Below are 26,299 nucleotides of genomic sequence, written 5' to 3' on the forward strand. Positions count from 1 at the left end.
GGATGACGCCATGGACGACTACTCATTGGACGGTATCGACTTTGAACTTCCGCCATTGGTCGGCAACCCGGTATAAACGGTGCTTTCTCGTAATTCCTCTCAGTTGTGTTGTTACTTACTCACTGTACACTTGGTAAGTGAGCTGCAATTTCTCTCTTCTTTTTTTTTATTTTACAATTTATATTAAAATCGCTCGATCGAAATCGATATATGCCATCTGTTTTTGTATCCATTTCTATTTATGTTTTATTTATTTTATGCAAAAAGTAAACGATATTCTCTTTTTTGTATTTCTAAATTTTTAAGATTTTTTGTATTTTTTTAAAGATATTACTATTTATTATAAATGTCCTAGCGCTGAGACTGGTCTTCTCAATATTTTGAAATACCTTAATTAGTTTGTCACGTTTTATATTAGTGTCTTCAAGGTTGATTAGGATACATGACGGTCATAGTGTAAAGACAGATGATTAAATAACACGATACATATCGTGTGACATATCCTTAGTTGCATATTAGGACTCGGCCACTCGGCGAAAAATCAATATTCGGTGACATTTGGGAATGACATTTCACAATGTTTATCGTGTCAAACGCGTGAGACACAACAGCTGATTACAAACTAAACTTTGTTATGTATACCGAGTTTTGTTAAATTATTAATTTTTTGCACGCGTCAGCAAATGTATGATTTCATAGCAAAGTATTCGTTAAATATTTTGACTGTATAATGAAAAAATAAAAAGAGAATTAAGGAAAACAATTAATTTTATAAATAAAACATATTACTGATTCTGACACATTTAAAGAAAAATTAATATTTTATGATTACAACGATATTATTCCTTACTTACTTGATTTTGCTCGTAATTAAAAAATCGTAAGAAGTTTTCGAAAAATGTGATTTTTATAGTATTTTCGAAGCCAATAACACTGGTTATTTTCTTATTTTAATTTAACTTTTTCTTAAGAATACGTTTCTTTTTAAATCATAATTATGAAGCAGATATAATGATAGATTATTCAACTAATTAATATAATTAACATTGATCGACGTTATTATACACGCGAAAATCGACTCGTCGAACATAAGCGTTATGCGGATTGCGGTGCAGTTACAACGAAGAGTTTTCCCACGCGAGAGTCGGCATCGTTTAATTCGCATACATACACATACACACATTCTCAAATCAACAATTTCACAAGCAATTTCGCGAAATGCAAGTCGTGCTACCGACGAACGAAGCGGCGTCAATTTGTCGGCGAAGCTAAGCACGTTTCACGGTGCATATAGTATATGTGTATACATACGCGCATCCGGTACTGAGAATTTGCCACATTGATTTTTTTAAACACCTACATCAAGAAATATATGACAAATACCAGGAATAAATACTTTCGCGTGCAGCCCTATTGTAGTTTTTCATTTTACTTCAAACGGATATGACTCATGTGTCAATTCGCGTGACTTGCATTCATATCGACTCTCTCTGCGATTCGATTCTCTGCGACAAAAAATCCTCGAAATTATTCGAAAAATAATGCGAAAACTCCTTGACTTGCTGTGAATAAATCACCGATGATAGCTCGGTATAATTTATGTTAAATCGCATCGAAATTTATATTAATAAATCACATAATTTTATAATGACTAATTCGAGAAAGTGAAAGAGAATTAAGAATATGATCAAAAATATTTTTGAGACTAACGGAAAGATTATTTATTAATATCGGTGTTCCTAAGATAATATTTTAATATCTTTTTCATGCGCATGTTCTATAATTTTCTATTACAATGACGGGAATAATCAATACGCACCTTTCGTTTCGCGTCAACGTACGCAAATAAAATATTTGCGAAAGTTCTGAATTTTGAAAACAATTCTGAAATTTATTCTCTTTGAAAGGAAAATAATAAGCAAACGATAATCTTTTTATATTTTATAATTAGAGGAAAATTATTTTTATTTAATTTTATTATAGAGAAAATATTTGTTTATTTAATTTTTTATAAAGGCATAGAGAAAACTTTGTATTAAACATTATTATAGTGTATAAATCATTAGGATTATTCTAAATTAAAGTACTAATATATAAAATATAAAACTGTAAAAATTGCGTAAATTGACGTAATTTTTTAGTTTTACATAGCACTTTACTTTAGACTCTTTATGGTTCGCAGCTGTTACACCATAATAATTTTTAATATAAAATTTTCTTTATGGGAAAACAATTTTTTATTGCATTTCAGAAATTTAAGACAAAAAATTGTGTAAAAATGAATTTTTATGCCAAAGATATTAGATGGCTTTAAGATGTAAAACAATTAAAAATTTTTGTAATTTTTATTGTTTTAAACTACATTTACAAAATTTAATAATAACAACGAAATAAAATTTCGTTGTAATAGAAGTGTTGTAATAAACATCGCGTGACGTTGCGGGGGCACGACATCGACGCTACGTAGGTTTCGTCATACGAGAGATTATTTCGAGCGTGGACTTTGTACTGCGGCTCTTTACGAGCACGATGACATTCATTCCTTTGCATCGTGTTTGTGTTAGTGTTATTTTGAACTGCGTACTTTCGCAGGTGATTAATTCATAGATATCTATATATCTTTATCTAGCAATATCGCAGTCAATTAAATGATCAGATTAACTTACTATATACATATTAATATACTATACATGTCAAAGTCGAACGAGGAAATGGAACACCAAATAACGTTAAATATTGATTTCAAATTTACCTAAACAATACAAAGATTCGAAGTCCGACGACAATTTCTTTGATTGATGATTGCGGCAAACTGCATGTATACAACGGTGCTGTTGCATAATTGATTATTTAAATCCAATAACAGACCAGTCACATGACTCGATAGACGCAAAATAAAACGATCGAACAAAGTCTGCGGATCGCGTTTCAAAGTGTTCTTTGAACTCTTGCACGCGTCATCTTATCCATTTATGTAGGCTCCCTATCCATATTTATTCACACTTATCATTAATTTATATACTTAGCGACTTTCAAATATAAACAATTGTACCACATGCAACTGTTATCATTTACGATTTTTTTATTTAAGCAATAATTTAAACACTATTGCGGCTTCTTACGTAACACTTAGACTTTTGCAAATAAATCGAGATAATGCTTATAAATCACAACATATTTATTTGAGAAAGACCATTAGAGGCATTCAAATGATAATTGCACGCAGAAAAAAAATAAGTATCAAAGCAAAACTTTAGAATGCTCGTATGAACGCGTTCATTGTTTCAATTTATATTATTTATAATCTTCTTGGAAGAATTTAAAAATCTTACATTTCAACAATATTATAGTCTTATTTCAAGATTATAATTGTCATTTCAAGAACACAATAATTATTTTGACTCTAAGAAAATTATAATCTTTGATTTATACATATACTATTTTCCATCCAACATTCTTTTCTTCTCCATTCAAAAAAAAATTATTCCTAAATAATAAGAATATATTTTACTTGGTTAAACTATATAAAATGTCTTCATTCAAGTAAATTTTCTTTATTTAACGCAATATAATCTCATTTCAAGATTTCCATTTTGAAACTAAAGATATCGTCACAAAATAAGAATATTCTTTTTTCTGTGCAATTATACAAATGAAGTCTCTCTCTCTCTCTCGTTGGCGGATGTTCAACCAACGTTCTCTTTTCATTCTCAGCATTCTATTTCGGTGTCCGATGGTGCCGAAACTTTTTCGTGTCTAGAGACAGAGATACCTCCGACGCGGCATCACGTATGCTTCTATAATTTTGTGAGAAATCGACGGATCAATCGTGTCTGATATTACAATATGATATTAATTTAATAATTCTTTTATATATATATATATATATATATATATATATATATATATATATATACATATATATAAATAATTCAAGATTGTCGCGCGTGTACTTTGTTCGCGATCAAACTACCTCCATCCACAAGTGTGAATTTTCGATGTTAATCAACGGTCCTCGATAACGAACCTGTTACTTTCGGCCAATTACTATGCAATATATTTTCACACTTATCAATCGTTTTAGTTGAATGTGGAAACCCGACAATATTCGTTCATAGAATAAAAGTAGCAGCCACAGCGTTCGATCGCATCGATCAGATTGACTTTCGAAAACTGTACTATTTTCTCGCATCGCTTCTGTTTACAGGAGAATAGTATGTATAAAGAAGTTCACCATCAGGAAATCAAACACGAGTGCTCGCGATCGGGAGGACTCCACGCTTATCCCGATCACTTCAGGGAACCGCACCTTTAAAACCACTTTTGAATTCATGAGCATCTGAAGGTTCCTATCGTCCTCTGGTAGGACTTTGTATATAGTGTACATAAAATCGTTTGTAAAAAGAACAAAAGGAATCTCCTGCTGGAAAAGGAGTGAACTTGAAGGCTCGAGAGGAAAATCAGCGATAAAATTATCCAAGAATCCTGCACTGTCTTACACGTACCGTGCACCTTTTAACTACACACATCAGCTGTAATATAAAAGGAAGAGAGAAAAATAATTGAACACATCATGAAGCAAGAAACGGGAGATTTTTCACTTGGCTGGAAGTTGCTTACTGCAGGCACGGCAGCCTGCATCGCCGATTTAGCTACCTTTCCGTTGGACACCGCCAAAGTCAGAATGCAGGTAAAATAATTCTTGCTGTTGTTCGTATCGGTTTTCGTAAGATCTATGTCTTTCTCTTCTTCACGATTGAACCTATGATTTTTCAAGATTGCGGGGGAAGGACAAGCCCTGTTGCTGGCATCGGCGGAAGGTTCAGTTTTTGCAGTAAGAGCGGGTCAGCCGGGATTGTTCCAGACGATCGGGAACATCATTAGAATCGAGGGCGCAAGGTACGTTGTTCATTATCCTAATGATAGTTTAAGAGACGCGAGGGTAGGTAAAATATCATTTATTTAATCTATTAACGTTTGTATAAAATATCACGATACATATGTATATATACATGGATTTATACGTAGGGTTTCTTCCCTGAGCGATGATTCCATTTAAATTGAAACTGCTCATATTGTTGCTCATTGATATAATAATTGTTTCATATTCAAGTATCAATCTCTCTACAATAATAATAGTGATATTTCACACATAACACACAGATTACTATTATTAACCAGTCTTTTTGTTTCGACGTGTGCCAGATTGAGCCGATCCTTTCGTTATTTAACGTGATTTAATTAAGCAAAGATATAAAAAATATATGCTAGAAATATATAAGGAAATGTATGTCTTTGTATAAAAATTAATTTCGAAATTAATATTAAATGTGTCTAGTTAAATTTCAATATACAATTTGCAAATTAAACTTTCGACATTAAAATGTAAAAAACACATCACATTTACATCACATTTTTTTTCTTTATTTTTTTTTTGTATGACTTATGATTACAATTTGGTAACGTTATATATTTACGATGCAAGGTTGCATATCACGTAAAATGCCTTTGTTGTCTTATGATCTATCGATCATTATTCAGTTTAGACTTCATGTTTTATATGCCAGTAAAGAAAGACTCGATATAAAATGATCGCGATAAATTATATTTTCCATCGAAATTTCGCTCGATATCTGGCACATAACACTTTTCGCTATTCTAAGACATTTATCTAGAGAATTAATTTCTGGATAAATATGATTTTCAATTTTGCCTTTCAATCAGATGTCATGGACAAGTGCTGTCGATACTCACCTACATAAAGGAAATTACATAAGATAGTTAAAGGAATTCAATCAGCTTCCAAAAATTTTTCACTAATTCGTGAAAGTTCAAAGATATAGACTGAAATAAACGTAACAAGCCTTGTCGGTGACACTTCCATTATTTCTTTTACCGTTTTGTTATTATTATTATTTTATTTCTTTTTTCTTTTTTTTTTTTTTTTTTTTTTGTGTGTGTAGGCTGTCTCTTCTTCGTATCTCATATTTGCAAACTTGACAAGTTATTTTTACTATCTTTCTTTTATATAAGATATTCATAAATTTTTCTTTATTAATCTTTGCAAGTTATAACATATCAGACGTAATAATGTACGTGACATTTGTGTAAACTTTTTATATGACACGTGAAATATCGCGAATTTTTCTCTCTTATTGATGAGATAGCTGGAGTGACAGCCTGCTTCTCTTTCTTACATCGTATATTTCTTTTAAATTAACTTCTCTCCTTTTTGTCTCAGTTTCTCTTTTTGATTTTGTGCCATCTATCTTACTTAACAGTGATTTAGTTTTTCTGTTCACTGATACTTTCTTCAATTGAGTCTTAAATTGCGCGAACAACAATTCAATTTACGGCCAGCTAACAATAATGCATGTTCTCTCCCATTTATTTCTCGGCTCTCAGGCCGCTTCTCTTTTCTCTCGCGCATCTCCGATCTATAAATCACTTCGCTAATGAATGATATCGATTTTCGCTATCAAAGCGCATTCGATATGTAGAAAGATTACATTGTCTTTATAAAAGAAAACCGGAGCAAAATGAATCGCGCGGATGGTGAAAAAAAAGAGAAAAAAGGGAGAGAAAAAAAGAAAAATACGCGAAATTTTTTTTATACATAAAAGGCAAACAATATTAAAAAAAAAGGACATAGTGAAACAGAGAATAAAAGAGAGAGAGAGAGAGAGAGGGAAATGTGTAAAGAAAGATGCCCTGGAAATGTGCATTTGAGGGTGAATTGTGAGGGCGGTGAGCTTGAGCGAGGGTGGTTACAGGAGCCTGTACGGAGGCCTGTCCGCGGGACTCCAGAGACAGATGTGTTTCGCCAGCATACGATTGGGCCTCTACGACAGCGTGAAGTCACTCTACGCTGGAATCTTCGACGGTACAGCCAGTAAACTCCTAACTTTTTCATAATATATCTTCTGCGATATATATACGAAAGTAGCCGCGCGTAGGATTTCACCTGCATAATATTATACACGTATATACAGGCACACATTAAAGCACACGTTTCGTCGTATTAGTAATACAGAATACACGTACACTTACGTAATATAACGCATACATTCATAACAGTGTTGGACAATATTACAAAAATTTGCAATTACAAAAGTTATATTTGTCAAAAATATGATTATATTTGTATTACTTTTCCAAAGATAAAAAATAATACGAATAATGATTTTTTTTGTTTATGAATACATAATAATCGCAGATTTTGACGTTTGTGAGAAAATCGTCAAAATACCAGCTAATCCAAAAAAATAACGATTTTCATACATACACGTCAGAAAGTTTAAGACCAAAGTAATAAATAAAAGATCGGAAAAAATACAAAGTAGAAATGCTTCAAATTATAAACAAATTAAACTTTATTTTTAAAAGAAATACAGAGTAGTGAAAACAAACAATAAAAGTTTTAAATTTATGAAAAATCACTGAACATTTTTCATAAAAAATCCATCTTTTTTCTCTATAACTTTTAAACAAAGTCTAGGGGCATCTTATCAATTAATTTTTTTATTGTTTCATTATTTATAGCGTTTTACTTTCTCTGTAGTATCTCCTATAAAGATTTTTCAGTTTATTTAACTGATAACGATGGTTTTTTAGATTCTTGGAGAAAATAATTTGTGTTTACACGCTGATAACATTCTGCTGATTATGTCTCTTATTTTGATTAATAGTTATAGAATTGTTATAATACCGCAAAAGTAAAAATAGCTTGCATTACTTTTTGAAAAGAAATTATAAATTAAATTTATAAATTTCTTTTATCTTAAACTTTTTGACAGTAGTATATTTACTTTATATTATACATTATAAATGTTATTAATGATTACATGTTAAGAATAAAATATTAGCAAGTTCAAATACTGTATAAATCATTAATTCAAATGTAGCCCAACACTGATATATATATCAACAGACACACATTATGAATGGTGCTGAATAATTATATCAGCTGCTTGTTTTATCATGGCGAAAGTTTTCACAAATTCCACGCGCGGACTGGATCGCCTCGACTGAGATGATCGAAACGTGTGTCCTTCCTCGTCTCTGTCATTTTTGAGGCTGAGAGAGAAAGCAAGGGAGATAAAACGAAAGATAAATTAAAAGTAAGAAAGTGGGAATGAGAAAGTTAGAAAAGATTAATGACAGCACAATGAAGGAAATACTTTAGCTTTTAAATAAGGATCCAAACATTTTTTTAAAACTCGCTAGACAATCGTGTGACATTATTATATATTTATACATTTTATTCCATTTACGTTCGGACAAGTTCTGATTCGTCAAAATGACATTTGAACAAAATAAATACAATCTGTACATAGAATATGTTTTTTGCAAAAAGCTTTGTTTTGTAATATATTTATTTGAATGTAACAATTTAAAAGAGTGTCTCTCGATCTTTTTGACGAATCGCTGAAATTTGTTCTACTTTTTGTCCGATTTAATATATGTATTTCCACGGTTGTTTTTCGGTATCCTTGAACGTTCATACTTTTTCCGATAATTTTTGATAATTTTCAGAAAAAAATACGTTAAAATAAACTAGCAAAATTCTCTGCAGTCGTCTGCAGTCGTCTGCAGTCCGTGTGTGCATACTCCAATATCGTATATACTCGTACATATTTTGTCTTTTAATTTTAAGTGACACGTAATTAGTTTGGATTCTGTGTAATTATCGATGACTTATCTTGAATGTAAATAGTACATTTCACATAATAATTTTATATCATAATTTATATACACTTTGTATGTAAATCGAGCATGCACAGACGAGACAATGCTTTCGACAAATGAAAGAAAACGGACTTATAATATTAAACTTAAAATTAATACATGCTTAAAATCTTGGTATTTTTTTGTATTCTTTTCGAAATTTATTTTATATATGATTAGTGTTTTCGATTACATCGACGAGTCTTATTTCTCGCGACACGACGGCTTGCATTTTTACAATGAGCACATTTAATTTTTTATAATTAACAGCAAAGCAACTCTGAGAAATTTATTAACATACTTGAGAACAATATAGACATCTCGTTAAAAAAAGTCATTAATTGAAGAACATTTATGAATAAATAAGAAGCGACCGACGCGCAATTCGCGTCCGTCCTGTCTTGCATCGTTATTAATTTTTAATCCATTGAATCCTCTCCATATGACAATGTCACGGCTCTTCATCCTTCATTTTTATATTTCAGTAGGTGATAGGAATGGTACATCCATGAACATTGGCGTGCGGGTCGCCGCGGGAATCACGACGGGCGCTTTGGCGGTGCTGGTCGCTCAGCCGACCGACGTCGTCAAGGTCCGCTTGCAAGCTGGAAATAATGGGCGATCGTCAGCGAGGTATAGCTCCACTCTGCAAGCTTACAAAAATATCGCTAACGTGGAGGGCGCGAGAGGCCTTTGGAAAGGTGAGAAAGAATCGCCCCCGTGCTTTGCAGAATTTCGCTCACAAGGGAACCTCTCGCAACCGGAAATTCAGATTTTAATAAAATTTTGCACACATGTAGGGAGGGGGGGATAAATAGATGAATTTGGAAATTTTCAGTTGCGGAAAAATGTTTTTAAAGGGTGTGAAATCACCCCTCATCTCTGTATAAGCATTTGAAATAGCCTTTGAAGAATATCTTTTTATATCGCTGAAATAATTGGAATGTTATCACGTTAATAAAATTTAGAAAAATAAAAAAAAAACTTTCCGAAAATTTTTTATTTTATTAACGTGATTAAGTAAAGATGATTTTACCATAAAACTTTTGTATAAAACATTTTTTGATATCTCTAATAATTTTCGAGATATATTGAGAAAAGCAAAAAGATAAATTCATCTACATGTGCACACTAAAAAAAAATATTTTGCTAATATAGATAGATTTCTAGATGTCTCAATTAAAATTTATTACTACTTTTTGTATCTGTTAGAATATTGTTTGTCACGTATAGAATTTATAGCAGTATTATTCTAGCAATACCTCTAGAAAATTTAGATCTCATTGCCAAATAATAATCACAAATATAATTGTCCTTGACAATAGGCCTTAAAAATAGGCATCAGAGAAAAATTTTCTGTCTAAATTACGCTAATAGTACGGATATAAATTCTCTCTCTGTTATTTAAATTGATTAAATGCAATATATGCAGTATCACAGTATTTGCTAATAATTTATTTGTTTCAGTTAATTTCTTAGACCTAGAAAATTTTTGTTGAAGTTGCAAGATTATTTTTTTGAGTGTAAAGTTTGATTAAAATCAGAATTTTCGGGTTCGCGAGGTTCCCTTGTCAATTTCGCTAGATTTCTCTTTTTTCATCTTTGTATAAACATTTGAAATAGCCTTTAAGAATATATTTTTATATCGCTGAAATAATTAAAACGCTGTCTCATCAGGAACTATGCCGAACGTCTCACGCAACGCTATCGTAAACGTGGCGGAAATAGTCTGTTACGATATCATCAAGGATCTCATTCTGGCCAGCGGCTATCTCCGCGACGGGATACCGTGTCACTTGACGGCCGCGACTGCCGCGGGTCTCTGCACCACCCTGGCGGCGAGTCCTGTGGACGTGGTGAAGACGCGTTACATGAATAGCTCCGCTGGCGAGTACAAGGGCGCGATAGACTGCGCCGTCAAGACCTTCATCCAAGAGGGCCCGTCCGCATTTTACAAGGGTTTTGTGCCGAGTTTCTCGCGCCTGGTATCCTGGAATATCGTACTCTGGGTGACGTACGAGCAAATGAAATTGCAGATGAAGAAGTGGCATGGCATCGAGTAAAGATCTTTTTGTTTACCGCAAATCGGAGTGAAAAATGAATTAGCGTAAAGATCCCCATTCTTGCGTTGCTTTATCAAAATTCACATTTTCTATAGAGAACTAGAGCGTTTGCTTAGATGAAACATGTGCAGATAAACATAGATAATTCAGAAATTCTTGCTCCACCAGCAAATATAACGTGTTAATCATAAGATTCCGGCTAATGATGATGAAAAATATTCTGGTACTATTGCTTCTTTTTTTTTTTGACATATTTTACATTTAAGTATTAGCACATTATTGCTGGATTATTCAACGTTTGATTAGTTATTAACCAAATTTTGAAACAAAAATTTTTAGAAATAGTAATTAGTATGACTTGTTGAACAATATAGGGCTATAATTTTATGTTCGGTTTACGATGCGACTTTCATTTAAATTTGCACAAATATGTATTAGTGGAGACAGTAAAAGTTTCTTAAATATTTGTATATGTAACAAAGTTTGGTTATACACGTCAGTTTTATATATTTATAATAAAATAATTAGGCCATTTTAGTGAGATAAGATTAGACGATGATTATATCACTAATCAAACAGACAATAATGTTAGTAATATAATAGTAGTATAAAAGTTCATTCCAATGTCTTTGCCTTAATATAATTACATCATAAAAAAACTTGTAATTATGAATTATACGAGAGCTTCTTTCAACTTTGCTTTAATTAATTGATTTGCAGAGATAGCGCGAATCTTTTGCATACAACATAATTTCAATTCGGTCAATTAATATTATGGGCCCAATTTTTATTATAGTTTAATCGGTGAAATGTTGCCATTAAGTAATTTGATCTGCAAGCAGCAGAGCGTTAAAAAATCCTTTATCATTAAATTTTACATATTATTAGATGTACCCGTTATTTGTATTGAAATACATTTATTGCCAATCCTTATAGGATAACAATACCAAAGTATCGTTTTGTAATATGTTCGCTCTACACAATCGTTTCATCAACTTCCGATGACGATAACACTCGATCTTAAAATGGCATACAACTATACTATATATACATGACTGATTAAGCTTAATTAACAAGGTGTATTCTCATACCAAGAATTACATTTTTCCAATTTGTTTGGGGAATAATTAATAATTAATAAAAAAATGTTTTAGACAAAGAAAATAATCTCATAAATTCTGCAATATAAAAAGATGTAAAATCAGATTGTAATTTATATTTTTCCTGTCATTAAATTTTAAGTTTTGATTGAAATTGGTCTATTGATAATATGTTGCAACATTTTTCATATTTATATTTGTAATTATTTAAAAATAGTACCATTATGTGGTATATAAAATAATTTATTCCAGTATGACTCAGAACAAGTAAAATGAAATAGATTCTGACTATTAGTGTATAAACTGGCTTATTAATTATTTTAAATTATTAAATTTATTAAATTATTATTTTAAATTATTAAAAATAATTTATTGATTTTCTAAATTATTTCACTATGTCATTATTCAGATTATTCTCGTATCATTATAAAATTTGCAATTAATGCTATATTTAATACAGATAAGGTCTCATTAAAAATTTAAGATATTATAATCTGTATTTGAATATAGATAATCGGATCAAGGATGAAGTCTCATACATCTACAGGTAATCACAGTTAAATATTTATTTCCTATATTTATATAATTATACGTTGTACAAAGTATAGAGCGAGGTACAATATGGGGGAATGTGCGACAACTCCCTTATCTTATCTTTGATATCTGATTTTTTTCATAAAGATAATCCAAATTTCCCAAATATATAAAACTTTTTTTTATATATTATTACTTTTTTAATGCATTATGTATCGAATTATTAAATTTTATTATTTTTTTTAGCTATAAATAATTGTCGCTTTTTGAGCTATAAATAATTTGAGCCATATATAACTAACTTAAGTAGCGCTCTCACGTATTAAATCCATAGCGGATAATTTTATTTATATGATAAAATTGAATTTGCGACGTATATTCAATTTCCAAAACACGTACAAATATGTTTTGCAATGTAGATAATATTTTGATAAAAGGTAAAATGTGTTACTAGTTTTAAATAAACGTTGTAAATATTTTTCCCTTTGTAAGGTACACACTTAACACACTTGGCGCTATACTATCAGAACGAAAATTTATATAATCTTTATATAAACTTTTAAATTTATATGCGGACAATTGAATAATGAATTTTCTAATTGCTCTGATACTTGACTAAAGTGCGAAAAGTTTCTTAAGCCTCAAAATCAGATTCATTGGATTCGCTATCGGAACATACTTCATCGTCTATGCAGCCTGTCTCCTCGAGGAGATGTCCTTCCATGGGAATTCTAAAAGGAGACACAAATTAACGACATTGAATGAAATGATATTAAACAATAAACTGAGCAAACTTTGCGTTGACTTAACTTAAAAACTGATAAGTACGCATACATGTTTATTATTATTTATTTATTATTATTTAACCAGACATTAAAAAATGACAGTTCTTAGGTTGTTATTGTCAGTACAGGCAAGTTATAGTTTGATACCAATGATAACGCAAACAGGCATTGATAACATGAAACAATTTAGTGAAAGCGTTAAATTGGCACACGGATCATACATAAATCTTGCCTTAGAATCGCAAATGTTTAATTATCTTGTTTGCTAAGAGAGTGCCGTAGTATGATGTATAGCATGTTTATCCTGAATACATTTTGGAATCTTCCGCGATTTTCGTAAGACGCACTTTCTCGGGCAACAGGCCTGCTCCGTCGAACTATATCGAATAACAGATCAATCTGTTGAATATCTTATCTTGATCAATAATAGAATAATTCAGATTTCAAGAAATAGCTGCCAAACTAACAACATAGCCCTCGGAGGCGCTTTTTCTTTTTTGAACGTAAAATGCTGAAACCTGGATCTTTTACATACATCAAATGTTCTTTTTTTTATTGTCAGATATTTTGCCAATCGTGAACTATGAATTTATATTTAATTAGATTTTAATCTTACAAAGATAAATGAAATATTTATACATACTTTCCGACAATCCAATCATCATCACCGTCATCCTTCATCATGGATAGAGCTTGACAGAAATCTCTCCCAATGGCTTTAAGATGCCCTGTATCGAAATGTAAACCGATCAATGTGCCTTGATCGCATCCACAAAAGCTGCTCTCCATCGTGTAACTTCTGTTTGAATAAAATATGCGTAAAATTCATGCGTTTAATTATAAAAATTAATAAATATAAATGCAAACAAAAATGTTTCATCGAGCTATTAATTTTACTATTACTCGTAAACTAGTATATGCAATTTAAATTCCGGAAAAGAGATTTAGACGTGTTTTTTAAATATTGCCCCGACGTTGCTACACTCGTTTTACCTCGAGACACCCAACTGCCGCCATACAGCGACTCTGGCAGTGGATTCCTTATTCCTCTCAACCTTGAAGGAACAGAGTGGCAGAGCGAAAGCTGGCGAGGTCCTCTGCATAAGATGTGGTAACATCTGATACAGAACGAATGCGCGATAGGATTATTACGAAGTCGCATTCGGTAATTTTGACAAAAATCTTGAGAGAAAGGAAACGTCTCTCTCACGATTTCGCTAATTAACTATAATGACGTTTTCAAAACGAGACAAAATAAATCGCGGCTGAAAGGACAGTCGCTGAAAGTGATAAACGTCCTGGGATCGGGCCAATAAATGTAAGATAAATGATCCGCACGCGAGAGGAGAATCTAAAAATATCGCCTGTAGCCGATTCTCTCTTCCGTTAATTCCCTTACCAAATACTGCACCGGCTGGTCCGGTTTCGCTCTGTCCGCGGCGCTCCAGGAACCCGACCTTGAACAACCAAACAGAAACACGTTCTTCCTCCGCGAGTGACCGTGGTAGTCGACGAAAACGTGGGGCGGTCTTTGAAGCACCCTGGCGCAGTATTCCATCAGGCCCTTGGTGTGATAGATCACCGGGTGATACACCTGATTGGGATTGCTCCAGCGTCGGTTCAGATCCTCGTTCGTCAGACCGTAACGATTGCTGTCGACAACGAAAATCGTACGTTAAAAGCGGATGCTCAAAAAAAATGATCTCCTAACTTCAACAAAAATTTGCTAAGTGTAAAAAATTAACTGAAACAGATAAATGATTAGCAAATACTGTGATACTGCATATGTTTTGTACTTAATCAATTTAAATGACAGAAACGGAATTGATATCTGTACTATTAGTGCAATTTAGACAGAAAATTTTTCTGTGGTGCCTATCTTTAGGACCTATTGTTAACGACAATTATATTTGTGATTAATATTTGGGATTGCTTCAGCGTCGGTTCAGGTCCTCGTTCGTCAATCGCTGTCAACGACGAAAATCATACGTTAAAAGCGGATGTTCAAAAAAATGATCTTGTAATTTTAACAAAAATTTTTTAGATGTAAAAAATTAATTAACTGAAACAGATAAATGATTAGCAAATACTGTGATACTGCATATGTTGGTGGCAGTGGGATCTAAATTTTCTAGAGATATTGCTAGAATGTTGAAGCTATAAATTCTATATGTGACAAACAATATTCTAACTGATAGAGGTATTACCGCAGTGAAATAAAAGTGTATGTTTGTAGAGTTTTATAAAGTATAATGGAAAATTAGACAGATTAACAAATGTATACTCAGTTCAATAAATTCTAATAATATAAATAACACCGACAAAAGTAAATCAAATAAGAAAATCTTTAGCTAATTTAAGAGAAATAGAGGAGATTTCGAATTTATCGAGAGACTGCTCGCGCATAAATAACAGCCTCATCAAAATTCGCCAAGTCACTCTATAATACACGCATATTTTACACTAACAGACACAAAAAATTTTAATTGAGATATCTAGAAATCAATCTACATTAGCAAAATATATTTTTGGATGTTATATGTCGAAGAATCTTTGATATAAGAGACGGAATGTGCGGGTTCCAGCGGACATCTCGTCGCGAATAGTGCGATCACAAACGTTTAAAATGCTGAAATTATCGGGAATGATCTCCGCTCTAAACTACACGCAGACCGTAAACGTATCACATCGTTAACTATCTTATACGAGAGCGGAAATTCCGAAGGAACTTTTTCTGATGTAATATATCTGATCATATAACGAGCTTTTTCCATCTAGTTTCTGCAGTTTCATTCCATCTCAATATTCGCTGTGGAAGAATGCACGTACATTTCGAGCCACTATATGATGAAATAATTTTAACTGCGAACGTTTGCGCAGCATGTTTCGAGACATTTATGCGTCTCCGAGAAAAGTAAATTTGCAAGCGTTATTTATTAACCAATTTCTAAGATATTTTCTCAGGTTTATGATATCCAGTAATGTTTTAAAAATCTATACATCAAACGTCTCCATCTATATGTGTATGCAATAGATAAATTATGCAATAATGCATTTAACGATTTGTCTTAATATATCGTTTACGATCCAAGAGGGGAGGAAACCGCGAGAGATCGTTTTCATTTAAGGATTCAGCCGCGGTTAGAAGGACGTTTCCGGCGGCCGGAAGCCGGAGTCGGAGGAAGTGACGCTTTCGCGTCGCGCATAGCTAATAGTGGGGCATGGCAGGTGACAACCGGTTGCTTGAATTATAGCTACTGTCTTGACACGGCACATATCGTCCCGCACTAATATCTCGATCCACACGGAATATTAAACAGGCTCGTTTTTTTTTCCCCGACATAAAGATGGTCAAAGAAAAGTAAAGTTTTGAGTAATGTCGCGCATTGAATGTTTAAAGCATTCCTCGAACGAGAAAAGAATTCCGAGAAACTATGCAAAAACTTTTCCACGTGTGTCTTTGACATTTAATGGAGTAATTATGCGTTTATTTATATATAACGCGATTTAAATGAGCACGCATGGCGAGAGTGACAGCTAACGCTGACGTTGTACGTGCACCTGATGACAGTCCCGTCAAGAGAGAGAGAAAGAGAGGACGTTCACCGACGCGTCATGTTCGCAGAAGCCGGCGAAAGAAGACAGTCATTCGAGATAATACATCTCATCACGCGCATGCAACGCCAAAAAAACGACCGGTTGTCTCAGAACGCGCAGCGAAACGAAATCGCGAGGAGACGTGCGTAGCGCGCCTCGTCAGGTAACGCTATTAAGAACATTCAACATCTGACGGCGAACATTACATCCGCGAAACAAGTCTCTGGCTGATTCTTTTTTCTAAAGATCAACATTCAAACACGGAACTTTCTCCTAAATTTAGAAAATAAAATCAGACTGCGCTAAAATTAAATCGGAATTATGAGACATATAAATAAGCTATCATTGAAAAATTTTTAAATGTTATATATGTAACATGTATATTTAAATTTAAATTTAAATTATTACGTAATTGAATGTGTAGGATAAAAATGATAAAGAGCTCGTTTCAATTCAAAAGCATTTTTAAATATTAGGAATTTTTTTCTCTTCAATTATTTCTCTTCTTCAATAATTCATGAAGACAATAAGCTTCCAATGTAGAAAGAACTCGCGACGATGAGTCATATGTTTGGAAACGGTAATTGAATGTCTACACAATGAGAGTGTCGCTGTTTTATTAACCATACGATGTAATGGGCAGCATCAGTCTCTCTTCGTGCCATCCGCCAATGTCAATGACTTTGCGAGGAAGCCTTGACTGCAAACTTCTCTCACCTTTAGTGAGAGATCCTCTACAAATTGTATGCAACCGACCGACTCGCCTCGGACTTGCACTTCGTGTCAAACGTTCAAAGGATACCGCTCGTACATCTACGTCATATCGCGAATATTTTTGGAACAAACAGAGACGCACGCTGAATCTTCTCATAATATACATATTTATCTAATTTAAAATTGATTGATGATTCGATCGATCGTTGATACTTCTTTTATATGCTTTCATCGATTACAAGTGCAGGCAAATAAATATCAAAATTTTTATCGAGATATGATAATCAATAATCGTTAAATCTTTATTAATCTATCCTCTTTGTTGACTTAAGTCGGCTCGTTATCTTCACAAATGTGGTTTAAATCTCTATTCGTAGAAAAATAATAAAAATGGCGCGTTGAAAAAACGATTATATCGGCTCTTATAGCGAAAATTCTTGAAATAACCGATAAAGAAAGGGCCCGTTCTCGCGATCGTAAAGTGAAATTCTTCGGGCATCATGAGAACTTCTGCTTTTCTAGGATCCTTCTTTCACGAGTGCATCCTCGGGTATTTCTTCCGTGAACTTTACTACCATCTGCGTCCACTCGCATCTATCTCCATTCTGTCTTCTCCAAGCTTGAAAGCATTTCCTCTCCGAGGTTATCCCGAGGTTCGATCGTGCAACGATCTCGTGGTTGGACGTTTCTTTTTTTCTTCTCAGCTCCGTTTCCGTATCTCTGAATCTCACATGAGCGTTGTTTCAAAACGTATACTCAAAAAAATATTTTGCTAATGTAGATAGATTTCTAGATGTCTCAATTAAAATTTATCGCTACTTTTCTGTTAGAATATTGTTTGTCACGTATAGAATTTATAGCAGCAATATTCTAGCAATACCTCTAGAAAATTTAGATCCCATTGTCAAATATTAATCACAAATATAATTGTCCTTGACAATAGACGATAGATAAAGATAGGCATCATAGACAAATTTTCTGTCTAAATTACACTAACAGTACAGATATAAATTCTGTATCTGTCATTTAAATTGATTAAATGCAAAATATATGCAGTATCACAGTATTTGCTAATAATTTATCTGTTTCAGTTAATTTTTTATACCTAGAAAATTTTTGTTGAAGTTGCAAGATCATTTTTTTGAGTGTACGGTCGTCATCACGACAAAGAAGGGCGTAACGCATTAGTGTACTTTATAAATGTCACACATTTTTTTGCGTTGTGTAAAAAAGTGTATTTTATAAATTCCATTTGATGTAAAAATTCCCGAGAAGATTGAAAATTATATAAATTATATAAATATGGTACTAAAAACTAGATATGTATACGCGATAAAAATAATATTTTCAATTTAGCGAAGGAGTTGAACGATCTACAACGATCTTTCTCAGCCGGTCATTCCCCGACACATTTAACTTAATCAACACAACATCGGAAATCGCATAGCGAGCGTTAAGAACGGCAACCTGTTTGCCTGATGCGATGCTAAAAATATCGCGGATACCGTCGCCATTACGAGATTCGACACCGTCATTTGCGTTTCGAATGAGCCGTTCCGGCTCATTCGGAGGCGCGCAAGGTATCTAGTCGCGAATTGTTCTGGGTGCGCGAGCATGATGCACCCGGGGTGCAATCGTGGCTGCTGCGCTGATGGGAGGAAACGAATGACGTTCCCTCGCCAGCTACGTTGTAGTCGCTGTAGCGACTAACTGCACATTAGAATATTCGTGACCGGTCTCGATTTGCATTCCTTCTTCGACCCAAGGTCTCCCAGCCGACCCTTTTTCCACGGACAGCAAAGGGCGAGCAAATCCATTCGCTTCTTCTGTGCCTCTCTCTCTCTCTCTCTCTCTCTCTCTCTCTCTCTCTCTCTCTCTTTTTCTCTCTCTCTCTCTCCCTTTCTCTCTCTCGCTCTCGTGAGAACGTTTCTTCGAAGACGCTGGTCTTCGGTTGAAACGCGCGATTTCCTCTCGCGGGAACAAAACGCGGCTTTCTTGCAAGTTCTTGCGAGTAAACACGATTCATAGCGTCGATGTCCTCCGAAGTTTAACACGCTGATAAGAAAAGGCGTATTATGAATATACGAGGTGTGCCCGACGCGAATGGGGCGGAGATTTTTTTCTACGGCAGACGGCGAGAGCCCTGGATAAATTATTCCAGAAGCGGATCGACCGGATAGCACGGTCATATTAATAAAGATTTATGGATCAAATGATTCGACGATATCGACCAACGACTTTTATTCTCCTTTATCCGCTTAGCCTTTTTAGTTTAAAAAACGCAAGGCTGTAACTTGTCCATCGTAACGTAAAATATCTTCTCGACAAATACACGATCTTCTTTGCTAAGGAATTAATTTTTTAGAGCAATCGAATTATTATGACTGTGTAATTTCCGGTTGCACTTATCAAAACGATTATTGAAAATAGCTATTAAATATTAGAAGAGAATTGTCGTTTATAAATTTACGTGCCGTTATCGATTCGTGCTTCTAGCCAACTATTTATTCTAATCAATTCCAAGGATATATTTGAATTACGATATAAAATGTTTCTACATCTTATAATATAATATATTAAAAACAAGATAAAAAATTCAACTTTTTAGAATATATTTATTCTTTAAATATGTAGGAATAAATCTAGTATCAAGCTTATTATATCACAACCAAAGATGTGTATTATTTGAAATAAATGCATTTAAAAAATATGTTTTCAAAAGCCATTTTACATTTCCATTTCAATAATTTTTAATATCCATTTTCTATTTAAAATAATTTTTTTTGCAAATTCAAAAATTAATCAAGATCTCGATAATAGTCCTAAATATAAATAAAGCATATTTAAATAACATTGCATTGCACTTGTTTATCGTAAAATAAATCCTAGATTAATATTTAGTAATTTAGTCATTGTGTGTATAGTGGCTATTTCTAACTTATTATCAATATTCGTGCAATCGTATATCACGTAGTGATGCCAAAACGCAGATGTAAAAAATAAGAATGAATAGTAACTTAATATATAGATAGTAAAAAATATAGATAATAAAAATAAGAATTTAAATATAAATAAATATAAGAATATAAATATTAAAAAAAAATAATTTTTATTTTAAAAAGCCATTTTAAAAATGTGTATTTTTTATTTCTTACTTTAAATGGATGTTTAAAAATTATTTTGTATTTTGCATTTTTAAATAGAAATGTTCCAACTATTTTGCATTTTCCATTTCAAATAAAGTTAAACACCCATTTTGCACATTTCTGGTCACAACGTGCATTTTATCGTATCCGATCTGCATATATAAATATAATAGCGTATGTAAATTGTTTTTACATTTATGTGGATATCAAAACGCACGTGAATATCTCGAGGAAACCTTTTCCTTGAAGACGCTTCGGCTTCGCTTCACGTAACGAGCCCGTCCGATCATGTTAAGACCTCTTCACCTCGACCCCGTAATCCTCCGGACGGACGAGAGTTCACGGTTTCAGGTTCTAGGTCGTCATCTTAGACCCTTCCCCGAGGCACGTAACCGCAACAAGGGCGTGAGTAAAACCGGCCACGGCAATGCTAGGATGACGTCCCTAACGATCCGCAATCATCGCGCTCGTTATTATTATACGGCGGTCATTCGGATCATTTCGTCATTAATTACACACGAGGTATATACGTTGAAAGTAAAAAGAGAATCCGGTACACGCACAGCTTGATATAACGCCTCCGAGGATATCTCGTGGCCGGGATATTACGTATTCCGCGCGTTTCACCGCGCCACATTCCGCGCGCGGCTGCTATAATTTCATAATTTATTTCACCCACTCCCTTCCCGCAACAAACTAACTGTCTAAATATATATTCGCAGGACCACAGCGGCTACATAATAAGTCGCGTACGTAATCGATGAGCCGCGCTCCGAAGAAACGATAATCGGTAGTCGGTAGTCGATATGTTCTCAACTTCAAATCTTTATTTGCGTCATAATACATAATTGATTATACGATTATATTAGAACGTAATTAATATGCGAAGAAAAACGCAACTCAAAATGCTATTTTAAGATTATAATTACTGCGAGAGCTTTGATTAAGTTCAGAATAAAATCAAAGATTTGCATAATTATATTTGCTTAAAATTCTGCTTGGTAAAAAATTAAAAGATATATCACTCAAAAAAAATGATCTTGTAACTTCAACAAAAATTTTCTAAGTGCAAAAAATTAACTGAAACAGATAAATAATTAGCAAATACTGTGATACTGCATATATGTTTTATATTTAATCAATTTAAATGACAGAATTTATATCTGTTATACTATTAGTGTAATTTGGACAGAAAATTTTTCTGTGGTGCCTACCTTTAAGACCTATTGTTAAGGACAATTATATTTGTGATTAATATTTAACAATAGGATCTAAATTTTCTCGAGATATTGCTAGAATATTGCTATAAATTCTATATATGACAAACAATATTCTAACAGATACTAAAAGTAGCGATAAATTTTAATTGAGACATCTAGAAATCTATCTACATTGGCAAAATATTTTTTTGAGCGATAGAGTTACTATTGTAATATATTTGACAAATAAATAATGATCTATACTAATTTTTCCGAGCAGTTTTACTAGCTAAAGGAAGCAATGTCATATCATAAAGTTGTATACTTGTTGGTGAGAAACACTGTTTCAAGACTTTCCAAAGGAAAGAGCAGGTTCGTAAGTTGCTCTGGTAACTAACTGAATTATGGCTCCAAAAGAGTGAACCATAAAAAAGTGTGCAAGGTCGCGCGACCCTTTCGTACTACGAAGTCGCTTGACCACTCCTGCGCACTTATAATTGGATTCTTTCGGGATAGAACCGAATTCTATAAATAGTTACCCTATTCCGATCGTGTCGGGACGATCTCTTTTTTTCTCGTCTTTTTCGACGTTAGTTCACAATTCTTAAGAATCAAATATAAAATCAAAATTATCTCGCTATTTGTAAAAGACATAATGTACAGATTATATTTTTGCAAATTAATATAAATAGATAATGTGAACTATAAAGAAATTATCGAGTGACGACAACTTTGTGCAAAATACATCATTTCGGAGAGTTTTGTGTTTAGTTTATTGTCTGGAATTTATTCTTTATTGTGCAGATATTTGAAATATATCGAAACACTACGGTCGCATGAGGATCACTGTCCTAGAGGTATCAAAATGGAGGAACGGACGCCGTCGAAGCCTTCGGGGCAGTACGGCTCCTCGGATCGTCTCGGTTCGAGACGCTGTTCGCGAGCTAAAACCGAGAGTTCCGTACACACAGAAAAAGGAGAAGAGGAGAGCCGGATGGTGCGGAGACGAAGGGGCACCGGGGCAAGAGGCAGAAAAAAGGATGAGAGGAGAAATAAGCGAGGGAAGGAAAGAAGAGGGCCTTACATAGCGCGATTGCTGGCAGAGCCTGAAATAGACCTCGGCAAGAATCCCCCTGTGGCATCCTCCCTCTTGCATCTCCTGCTCCATCACTTTCCGCGCTTCCTCCTCCTCGTCGCGCGGTCGACGATGGTCGCTGCTGGCCGTTGCTGGCCACCGCGGCGAACCCCCGTCTTTGCTTTTGTTTTAGGAAAAAAGGACCAAGTCTCTCGGCGCGGCTGAGAAGTTGTTCCTAGCGTCTCCCTCGCACGGAATGGATCAAGCAAAGAAGGGAAGAAGAAGATGATGAAGAAGAAGAAGAAAATAAGACGAGAGAGAAAGAGAGAGGGAAAAGTGGTGGTAAGAGAGAACGGAAGGACGAAGAGACAACGACGACGACTATGGTGATGATGCTACTGGAAGACTGCTTGTTTATCCACCGAAGCTTCTGCTCTTTCGTCTCTTATCCACCACCACAAGGAGAGATTCGCGAGGAGAACTTTGTAAGCGTCGCCGGACCCAAGTGTACTCGAGCGAATTCCCATGGGAATACCGTGATGGGAACTCAACCCCTTGTTAAACTGACCTACACCAAGGTAACCGGCGAAACGTGACTTGTACCACGAAGTACAAGTTTGGAAATTCACGGTGTATCTTCGATATGTACAGAAAGATGTTTCCTTTAATTTTTCGTACGTCATTTAAACCGAATTCTATCTTAAGGGAATTTAATCATTTTGAATCAATTAATTTCTTGTAATATATATTTTCTATTCAATATTCAAAACTATATCACAAAATACAATTTACTATAATAAAAAAAATCAAGAGTCTTCTCTCTCTTAGCGAATAAATCAACTGATTATTTATATAAAAATGATTTAATGTAATAAATAATTGGAATCTAGCATAGATATATTTTTAATACGAATCACAAATTTTTGATATGTGTAGAGATTGAATCGCGTCTCACATTAAAATGTATTTAATTTAAAAGATGCCGCAATTACACAACGACCGCAAAACGCCTCCTCGGCCACCGGCTATGCGCGTCCGGCTATGGGCGATTCATCTGCATTCTCGAATCGTGTCCGCGAAGGGAACCGACACGGTTTACGCTACCCTGTCATTAAGCTCGCGGCGCGGCAAAGGATGCAACAGGCGGATGCTGCGCGGTAAGACCGGAGAAGAGGATGGTTTCCGTGGTGCGGTAGGTCTTGGATGTCACGCGAGGCGCTTTTTGCGTGTATGCCAGAAATAACACGTATCGCGTATCCGATCATTGATCCAGCTGATTCTGCCACCGGGCATATCTCGCGAGAAAGAGAGAAAGGAAGAAAGATAATACCGTATACGGACGGTAACGAAAGAGAAGACGATGCATGGCATTTTCTGAGATACATACATACATATATATATATATATATATATATATATATATATATATATATATATATATATATAAAACCTTTCGCGTACCGGTTTATCGTATCGTAATCAAACGATCGAGAGCGGACGAGAGAAGAATCGATCGCCACGCGGTATTTCGAGGGCAGGATCGATTGCTCGAACAGATAGAACACACAAAAGTCAAAAATGAAGTCTACCTTGAGTAACGCCAGTCCTTTCGTGAGCCACGTTAACGATACAAAGCTGCGCATTCGATACAGAATTATTGATGCAGCTCGCATTGAAATATTTAGGAATTAAGTAACTTCGGGTACGAAAAATATTTCTAAGAGAATATGAATGACATATTTGAATGGTGATCAATCGAATATTTAGAAATTTCAATAATCGAGAAAAAATGATTTGCCCTACGCGTAAGAAACGCAAATGATGACATATCACCGTTTTCACTTAAGATTACAGAATGTAACGCGAAATACTGCAGATAATTCAAAATAATGGCAAGATGTACGCGGCGTCCCTCGCAAAATCATCGACGAGACATTCTATGCGAATGGATGCCAGTGAAATACTCGATAACTCGTTAATTCGTCCCGTTTGCGACCATCTCGATGATATGATCTCGCGTCATTAATCACGAGTGTAAGCTTAATTGAGATGCGCCCCAGCAGTCTTCGCACGCGCCGCATGGCTGATATCGAGGCGAGGCGCGCGTTTGAAGAACCAGAATTCCATCGGATCTCGCGGGGATCTCGAGATGCGCTTGTAAGATGACGATGCGCTCTCGCGAGAGAAATCGAGAGCGAAAAGAAGCGCCGTAAGAATAGACGGTGCCAAAGGCCTCGAAGATGCGAACCGGTTGAAGTCTCTCAGAAAATTTATGGTCGCCTCTTCTGCAACAGTAAAGAATACCTCTCCGAGACGCTTCACTCGCGATTCTACAACAAAATCTATAAACCTTGTTAAATAAATGGATACATCGATAGATTAGACAAGATTTGATCTTAATAATCGAGTCTTTTTCGTATCAGCTGATCCGTTTGTTTGTCCAAAACTATAGATACGTAACGTATACAAACCGAGTTGTGCTGTCAAGTTTGTACGGTGAAGAGAGTATAATTTACAGATTTTCTTTTCAAAGGTACGCGATTTATCGCAATTAGCGTTGAATTTAAATGGCACGATCGTGCGTGTTGTTTCGCTGACGAATGATGCGAGGCGATTTTTAGGGGTGGATGATATCGGGGCGTTCGCGAAGAAGCCTCCGAGAGAGAAGGCGCTCAGAAATGAAGTCTGCCTTGAAACCGACGTCTTTTTGCTGCTCACCGTCGATACAAATCCACGGAGAACCGTGAAGACGCGGCGAAGTAAAATTCCGCACCGCAAGCGAAAAAAACGCGGCGAGAGAGACGCAACGAGAGAAAGATAGAGAGAAAAAGCGAGAGAATTGACGGTGTCGGCAACAAAGTGAGAACCAGGTTCACGCGCGCCGATATTATTAATGGGATCAACATAAATGCTACATTGATCGATACGCGGATAATGTTTTTGCTATTACTCGTTCATCCACTATTTCACGTCCACGCGATACGCCACTTGCAAATAGATTATAACTGGGAGCAAACATTATTCATTCGACGACTCTGCTGGTTAATATAATTAACCCGACGTAATCATATGTTATCCGTTAATTTACAATCGCGTCAACGCAAGATATATATACGTATGCAACAACGTTAACAGCCTTCCAAGACAACTGGACCAACCATGGTTCTTATTGCAAAAATAATTATTAAATGATCGATGATCGATGATCGAACGCGCGGTTGATTAACTTATTCTGGGATGAATATATATAATATTCTATTGCTCGCCATATTCATTCACAGTAAAAATTAATTATTTGCGAGTTATTACTGCGAAAATATCTAAATATTTAATCATTAAAAACGTCCTGTCGAGTGTCT

At 34.5% G+C, this 26,299-nt stretch overlaps 2 protein-coding genes across 5 annotated transcripts in view; one reads left to right on the plus strand and one right to left on the minus strand.

Moving 5' to 3' along the window:
* Positions 1 to 15: 15 nt before the first annotated feature.
* On the plus strand, positions 16 to 12,044 carry LOC140667999 (dicarboxylate carrier UCP2). Of its 2 annotated transcripts, none has more exons than XM_072896502.1 (6): positions 16 to 133; positions 4,208 to 4,690; positions 4,778 to 4,899; positions 6,774 to 6,883; positions 9,213 to 9,428; positions 10,405 to 12,044. In XM_072896502.1, exons 2-6 carry the CDS (start codon positions 4,574 to 4,576, stop codon positions 10,788 to 10,790), a joined length of 951 nt encoding a protein of 316 aa, XP_072752603.1. In that variant the 5' UTR covers positions 16 to 133; positions 4,208 to 4,573; the 3' UTR covers positions 10,791 to 12,044. The 2 variants fall into 2 exon arrangements, with proteins under 2 accessions (XP_072752603.1, XP_072752604.1); XM_072896503.1 differs by having other exon boundaries at positions 9,216 to 9,428.
* Positions 12,045 to 12,277: 233 nt separating this feature from the next.
* The window catches only part of LOC140667996 (cytosolic carboxypeptidase 1), a 32,693-nt gene continuing 18,671 nt past the window's right edge, over positions 12,278 to 26,299 (minus strand). The window contains exons 15-19 of one of the 3 annotated variants that reach the window (XM_072896489.1): positions 14,609 to 14,861; positions 14,203 to 14,327; positions 13,853 to 14,008; positions 13,442 to 13,586; positions 12,279 to 13,155 (exon numbers count right to left, since the gene is read on the minus strand). In XM_072896489.1, the coding sequence (XP_072752590.1) occupies positions 13,475 to 13,586; positions 13,853 to 14,008; positions 14,203 to 14,327; positions 14,609 to 14,861 (646 nt within the window). In that variant the 3' untranslated portion in view covers positions 12,279 to 13,155; positions 13,442 to 13,474. Of the gene's footprint in view, positions 13,156 to 13,441; positions 13,587 to 13,852; positions 14,009 to 14,202; positions 14,328 to 14,608; positions 14,862 to 26,299 lie in introns of all 3 variants that reach the window. The other 2 variants (XM_072896491.1, XM_072896490.1) reach the window with 2 other exon arrangements.

Source organism: Anoplolepis gracilipes, chromosome 7 (genome assembly GCF_047496725.1).
Source record: "Anoplolepis gracilipes chromosome 7, ASM4749672v1, whole genome shotgun sequence".
Lineage (NCBI taxonomy): Eukaryota > Metazoa > Arthropoda > Insecta > Hymenoptera > Formicidae > Anoplolepis > Anoplolepis gracilipes.